At 35.9% G+C, this 7,991-nt stretch overlaps 1 protein-coding gene across 5 annotated transcripts in view; it reads right to left on the bottom strand.

The window, feature by feature from the left end:
* Positions 1 to 7,991, bottom strand: part of ABCA5 (ATP binding cassette subfamily A member 5) — a 74,224-nt gene that overhangs the window by 65,012 nt on the left and 1,221 nt on the right. For 2 of the 5 annotated variants that reach the window (XM_006146735.3, XM_014587155.2), the window contains exons 2-4: positions 7,288 to 7,378; positions 4,367 to 4,483; positions 1,760 to 1,964 (exon numbers count right to left, since the gene is read on the bottom strand). In XM_006146735.3, the coding sequence (XP_006146797.1) occupies positions 1,760 to 1,964; positions 4,367 to 4,468 (307 nt within the window). In that variant the 5' untranslated portion in view covers positions 4,469 to 4,483; positions 7,288 to 7,378. The remainder of the gene's footprint in view (positions 1 to 1,759; positions 1,965 to 4,366; positions 4,484 to 7,287; positions 7,379 to 7,991) is intronic. The other 3 variants (XM_027771142.1, XM_006146736.3, XM_014587154.2) reach the window with 3 other exon arrangements.

Genomic DNA, 7,991 nt, shown 5'->3' with positions numbered 1-7,991 from the left:
TTTTTAAAAAATATATAAATTATTTAAAAATATAAATATTGTAATAAAGATAAGACCAGTTTTTAAATATTTCTTGCGGTTTTGTTTACAAGCAACTAATCTTCAATAAGGAAGCTTTAGAACATAGGGTTAGTACCTATCTTCATCATTCAACAACAGTATGAGTACAGATAAGCAATTTAACTCTAACTTAATGTCCTAATGCACAAATATACAGCTGAAGACCAAATGAATTAACAAACATAACAATGCACCTGCAAATTATAAAGAATTACTTAAGTGTTAATGAACATGGTTTTCTAGACCTTAAATGTGGTAAATGAACTTTGGGACTGACCTGAATAGAAAGTGTTAGTTCAACATCCTACCAGTCATGTTAATGTGTATATATATATATATAAAACCCATTTTCAAGTATGTTTTTAAAGATACAACTTTTAAAAAAATGTACATATACTTACTACTTTAGCAGTTAAATTAAGTTAATATACACTGAGTTGCATTTCTTTACTTTATACTCTCTGCTTGTACTCAGACTTAGCAAGGAATTTCATTCTCAGCATTTCAGTTCAGCCTTTAGGCTTATACATTACATTGTTAGGGCTATCCATGCCACTTATGGTGAATGTGATCAAACAACAAATATATAGTAATATAAATAAGATATATATGTTTAATAAAAATATTAACTAGGAGTAAAGCAAGAAAAAAATGATTTGGCTCCTGACTATGTAAGTACTACCTTCCACACAGTGATGCACTACTCAAAAATGTGATGACATAGACTAGAAGTTAATTACAACTATCCTGTATGACCTAAGACAACATGCTAATTTGTTTGCTCTTTCCTTTTTTTTTTTTTTTTTTTTTTTAAGAGAGAGTTTTGCTATAGGGCACGTGCACTTGCGGGAGAGACAGGCTAAAAGTGAGAAATCACCCTCCTCCCCCAGGGGAAATGGCCACACCACATCCCTTCTCCTTTATTCCCCTCTCGAGATTTTGGGCACACATGCACCCACACTTGGCTTGAGTTTTAAGCCGTTGGGTCCAGGACTTGAAGTACAGTGGAACCACATGAGAGTCCATCAACATAACCATTATGCTGTCCACTGGTCCCACTGTTTGTTATTTTCTACAATTCAACACTTCATTATTTAATCATTTTAGTATAAACATTCCTGTCACTTTTCCCAGTTTTTGCTTTAGATTCTCTCTCAGGCACTGTAGGCTGACTAGCTGCTTACTTCCCAGCCACTCCCTTTCTAGGTCATCTCTTTGGGAAGTACACACTGTGGAAAAAAGACTTAGGTATTTAACTACAGTCATTATCTCCACAGTTAAGTATTTCTTCAGTTTACATCACGTACCTCCACAAACAAGCAAGGCGATTTGGCAATATACTGCTTTATAATCTTTGTCATATATTTTGGTTTATTAATTATTGTATGAAGATCAGAATCAAATGAAATATTCTTTCAAATCTTTTATCTCATATAAATGTGCTTATTTTATAAATAATCTAAGAATTAAATTTAAAATGTGAAAACACATAAAATACATTTCCTATATCAAGTGTATAAATTGCTATTTCACAAGAAACATGCAACAGCAGAATCAAATTATTTTATTTTTTTAATAAATTATCCTTTGGTGAAAGGGCACATCTCTAAATATTAAGAATTGTATTTACTCAGCAAAGAAAATCTGTATTGAATAGGTTTCACACCATAGACAGAATACGTATACAAGCTCACACTACCATCAGGAAGGTGCTCAGTAGACACTTTCTGCATGATGTTCCTTGTAATATTAGTCACCGGAGTATATCCAAGAACTAGGTTAGAGAGGATAAATTTGTCCAGAGGATGAAGTTCCACATCAGGTACTTCATGATATTTCTTATTTGGATGCATCATGCTAATTAATATTAACCAAAATAAAAAGAAAAGTGGAAAAAGAATTTCCTACAATAAAAGAAACAAGAAACAAATTGTTTGCAAAGTATAACAATGAGGGCAAAAATCATCAAGATTTCTATACAAGTAATATAACCTTATACTAAGAAAAAGCTTGAAGAATTTGGTTATCCTCTTTTTTATTTTGTTTTTTTTTTTGTTTGTTTGTTTGTTTTTGCTAGTGTGTGTGTGAGAGAGGCAGAGAGAAAGAGAGAGAGAGGAAATGAGACAGCACCTCCATAGGAAATGGTCATGCTACAATCCCTTTTCTTCTATCACTCCTTCCTTTACAGATTCTGGGTAAACATGTGCTCAGTGTGCCTTTCAAGCCACTGGGCCTAGGAGTTCAACAACGTAGTTGAAGTAGGATCCAGCTGCCTTAACCACCATGACACTGGCTGGCAATTTTTTTTTTTAATTGCCAGAGAGTGTGTGTGCTTGCCAGAGACAAACAGAGAGACAGAGAGAAGTAGTCCCCTCAGTGGAACATGCTCATACTGCCATCCCTTCTCCATTTCTCCATCCCATCAGAATTCTGGGTACACACACTAGGCATGTTCTTCAAATCACCAGGAATAGGATCTGAACTGTGGCTGACCATATGGGATCTAGTTCCCTTATTCTTTTTTATCCCCCCTGGTTCCCTTAACCACTAATCTAATGGGCCAGTCCTGTCCTTTCTTGAGTACATGAAAGTAAAAGCAATTCTATCCTCCCAAAATTATTGCATTGAGCATCTCATCAAACCCAGCAAATATTTTAAATGATTTTTCTTTTGCACTCACTTTTTTTTGGGGGGGAGGGAGGGTACTTTTTTTTTGTTTTTGTTTGTTTTTTTTTTTTTTTTAGGTTTTTGCCATAGAGTGCATGTGCTCACTGGAGAGACATAGAGAGAGAGAAAGTGAGAACTCACTCCCCAAGGGGGATGGCCATGCTATAATCCCTTCTCCTCCATTCTCCTCTTAGGATTTGGGTATACATACACACACATGCCTGGGATCATTTTTATTTATTTATTTATTTATTTTTGAGAGAGAGATTTTTGCTGTAGGGCACATGTGCTCACTGGAGAGACAGAAAGTGAGAAATCAACCCCCAGGGGGAATGGCCACACTGCACCCCTTCTCCTCCATTCTTCTCTTGGGATTTTGGGCATGCACACATGCTCAGTGTAAGGTTTAAGCGACTGAGTTCAGGACTCAAACTATGGTCAACTATATGGGAGTCCAGCAACATAACCTTTATGCCATCTGATGGTCCTGCTTGGCATGATTTTTATGTCACTGGGTCCAGGACTTGAATTGCAGTCAGTTATGTGGGAGTCAAATGCCTTAGTCACATGCCACCTGCTGCCCCCCTTCATACTCAGTTTTACTGAACTGTTTTAAGATTCAAGTGCGTAAAAAATTGAAATGATGTAAAAGGTAATATATAAACATTTATACTACTTACATAAAAAATATACTCATGTAACTTCATTGAAAATAATTTAGTAAACATCCCAACAGGTATCACTATAAGAATGTCTTTATTCAATTTTGAATTAGAAAACATACTTTAACTCTACATAAATTATACTACTAATATTATACTCAATTAAATTCTATAGTCAGCCTTGGTAAGGTTGAACTATTATTTCATCTTATTCTCCTGATGTCAAAAGAATGAACCATACATTTTATCCTTTGAAATTATCATCAGCTCATTAGCCAGAGTTCTTACTTCCTTTTGCCTTTAAAAATAATGGGTCCAGCCAGCTACTGTGGCATTGTGGTACCATAAACACCCTATGAGGTTGTACGCCATATCCTGACCATAGATTTGAATCCCTGGGCTGGCTTTAAAAGATGATCAACATGTGAGCAGGTACCCAGGATCCTGAAGAGCTGATGACTCGGAAAAGGGAATCAAGCCATGACAAGACCCTGTTGAAGGTGCGTGCTCTCTCTCTGTCTCTGTCTCTCTCCTGTATACATGTGTGCATGATCTCCATCACAAAATAAAATGTATGCTGTAGATGTAAATCTGTGTCATAATTTCAATAATCTTGGACAACTCAATCAAAAATGTGAGAAATAAAACTGTAGAATACTGTTTCACAAAGTTTTGTTTCATGTCAGTTCATAAACTTGGAAAATGCATGCCCAAAGGTTAAAAATCAAACACTGATGTTAGAAATGAAAGAATTTTATGAATCATATTAAAATATTTTAACATTTAGAGAGCATTAAGTAGTTCAGTTATTTTTCTGTGACCGATAAGACAAGCTTTAACTTTATATGAAAATCAAAGGAGCAAATAAATAAAATTATAGTTAAAAAAGTCCAACAAAATAAATCATGTCTTAGAGACAGAACATATCAAAGCAAAAGAAACTGCTATAAGGCATCAGAAAAAATCATTTAATTTACCTGAACACTACTTTTTTTAGTCCTACATTTAATTAAATAATTCTTCAGTAGGAGTGTTCTGGTCTGTCTCCAAACTCCCACCTCCCTAATTGCAGTAGCCATGTTCCCTGGAACAACCTATCAAAGGAAAAAAACAAAATACAAATAACCCTGGAGCCACAAGCATGTAGAGCACATGCTATTTTTATTTCATTTTATCTATTATCATTTTTTTTTTAATTTGCTAAAATTTACTATAGGGCACACATGCCCACTAACAAGAGATACAGAGAGAAAGAAAGAGAAAGCAAGCCACCAGGTTCAGGACTCGAACTGCAATTAGTCACATGGAAGTCCTATGCCTTAACCACCACGCCACCTGCTGGCCTCAAGTACATGACATTTAATATTATTATTACTATTATTTTATATATTCAATCGTTATACATCATTCAGCTTGTAGAGATCATTTATGCAACATGAAATATACCTCAGACAAGTCCAGTTGAGAATACTATATACATTATTATCAACAGGTAATAAACCATTTCTATGTCCCACAAATGTCTTACTTCTCTATTTTCCCCCCACATTTCCTACACTCTTCCCCCCTCCCACACTCCTCCTACACTGTCTCCAGTGTTCATAACGAGTTACAATGCTTTTATACCCTCTAACCTTTCCGTCTCTACCACAGAGTGTAGACAGACAGTGCATGCTAAGTAGAGACATACAATGTCTCTTTCATAGACTGACTTGCTTCACTCAGCAATAAATCTTTACTGACTGAGCATTCTCCTGTCCTTTGGGTAGATACCCAGGAGCAGAATTGCTAGATAATATAGTAGTTCTATTTGAAGGTCTTTGAGGAACCTCCATATTATTTTCCACAGTTACTGGACCAATTAACATTCCCACCAACAATGTAGGAGAGGTCCCCTTTCACCACATGCCCGCCAACACTTAACATTTTTTGTATTTTTAATCTTCACCATTCTGACAGGGGTTAGGTGGTATCTTATAGTTTTAAGGGCAAAGACAGACAGATGTTTTAATCCCTGGTAATGGAGTTGAAGCACATTCTAAATTGTCTCTTCTACCTGAAAAGAATACAAGGAGCAGCGGTTTGAAGATCATGAAGTAAACAGTAGCATGTAAGGCAGGGGGGAAAGACCACAATCTGAAATGCCACCAAACCAGTAGGGAACTTTTCTCTTTTGGTAACCTCCAAAATGAAAACAAGAGAAATAGGCCCTGGGTCAAAGAGAGATCTCTAGAAGAAGTCCTCTAGTTCTAACTTGAGGAATGGGAAAGAGAAGGCTAATGCTCAGGAAGAATGTGGAAATGCCAAATATTTTCTTCATTTTCTCATGTCTCCATCCCCAAGCAATCCCTTGTTTGCAGTGGTAGACTACAGTAATAAAAGGCTAATGCAGCCAAAACGTAGAGGAAAGGACCCTTTCTCTCCTTTCAACAGAGTTACTGTTCCAAAGGGTGAAGCCAAACCCCACTGCCTATTTTCCCTCCAACTCCTGTCACTAGGCCTTGGATATGCTGGATGTGGTTACAGAAGTGTGTGCACAGTGTGGCAAATAAACCCTAGCTTTCTGGCTGGAGGACAGAAAATAGCAGCCATTAGGTAACAAAAAGTATCAGGAAGATAAAAAAAAAGGCGGAACACAGTAAAGCGCCCCCAAAAGTTTATTAATTCCTGGACTAACTCCCAAGCTGGACATACATGGATCTAATCCTATTCATGTAATAAAGACTCAAGAAGCTGAACTAAAAGAATGATGATTGTCCGGATCCAAAGTGGCCACTGGGTGGCAGACACAGTACAGACCTAAACCACACAGCAATGTCTTTTGAAAACTAAACTGAAATTACAACCAAAGTTCATGGAATGTGAGTAGAAATTTATGACTTGAACTTAACCAAGATGATAGCCTGTTAAAAGAAGATATGACCTTCTCTACAGGATTAAAACAAAACTAAAATCTCATACAATCCAAAATTACCAGGCCAATGAAGCATGTGAACAATAGCAACTCTTAAAAAAAAAAAAAAAAAAAAAGGCAATAGCTGTCAATGCCAAAATTACAAATTTTGGAATTATCTGTCAAAAACTTTAAAGTGGCAACTGAAAAAGTGCTTCAAGCATGCAATAGTAACCTCTTGAAAACAATAAAAAAATAGAAAAAACTCAGCAAATAAATGTGACATAAAGTAAAACAAAATGAAAATTTTAGAACAGAAAAATATGGTAACAAATAAATAAAACTCATTAAGTGAGTTCAAAATAGAATGGAGACAACAGAATAAGAGTGAACTTGCATTTGGGGTTTTTTATACATATATTTTTTTATTTTGCTGAAGGGTCCATGAGCTTGTTAAAAGTAAGAACACACCCTTCATGAGGATGGCCATGCTACAATTGCTTCTCCATTTCTCCTTTAGGTCTTGGGGCCCACACACACACACACACACACACCCAGCATGTTTTTCAAGCTGCTGAGTCTGGGATTTAAACTACATAGTCAGTGATGTGGATCCAGTCACCTTAATCATCACTGGCTGGCCCTGAACTTGGTATCTGATAAATAAAAATTATCTGATCTGAACAATAGAGAAAAGAAAAACAATTTTGAAAAATGAACAGTATTTCAGAGAACTGTAGGACAATAGCACAAGGTCTAGCTTTAGTATTATCACACTTTCAGAAAGAAAGGAGAAAGAGTGCTAATGCTAAAATAATTTTAAGACTTAACACCTGAAAACTTCTCAAATTTGGCAAGAGATATAAGCCAACAGATTTTAAGGAACATGGTATACACCAAAAAGGGTAAATCAAAGGGAATCCATGCCCATATACAGCATAATCGAACTGCTGAAAATTAAAGACAATGAAAACTCTTGAAAGCAGTCAGGGAATAATATATTACCTTCAGAAGAATAACGATTTCTCATAAGAAACTCTGTGGAGAAACTGGAATATCCATATACTGCTGGAAAGAACACAAAATGCTTCTGAGGCTGAGAAAAACAGGTTAACAGTTACTCAAAAAGTTAAACACTAAACCCCATAATTCCATTTTTAAGTATATATCCAAAATAAGTGAAATAGGGACTGAAATAAATACATGTTCACACATGTTCACAGCAGCACTACTCATAATAGTCAAATGGTACAAACAGCTCAAATGTCCAACAACAAATGAATAGATAAATAAATTGAGATATATACACAATATTATTCAGTCATAGAAAGGAATGAAGTACTGATAGAAGCTACAGTGTGGATGAACTTCCAAAATATTATCCTAATTTAAAGAAAAAAAAAGCCAGACACAAAAGGTCAAATAGTATATGATTCAATTTATATCAAATTTTTGGACTAGATAAATCCATATAGACAAAACTCAGACTGGTTCTTACTAGGAGCTGTGGCGAGAAGAGAATGGGAAAAGCTGCTTCACAGGTAAGGAGTTTAACTATATAGTGACAGAAATGAATTTTACCTCAAAAACTTTTTTTTTTTTGTGGGGGGAGAGGTTTTTGCTATAGGACGCATGCACTCCCCAGAGACAGACAGAAAGTGAGAAATCCTCCCCCCCCCCCCGGGGGGGGTGCACACCCCCCACACCTC

The sequence above is a fragment of the Tupaia chinensis genome, unplaced genomic scaffold, assembly GCF_000334495.1.
Source record: "Tupaia chinensis unplaced genomic scaffold, TupChi_1.0 Scaffold000187_1, whole genome shotgun sequence".
Taxonomy (NCBI): domain Eukaryota; kingdom Metazoa; phylum Chordata; class Mammalia; order Scandentia; family Tupaiidae; genus Tupaia; species Tupaia belangeri.
This window is presented reverse-complemented; position numbering and strand designations above follow the sequence as displayed.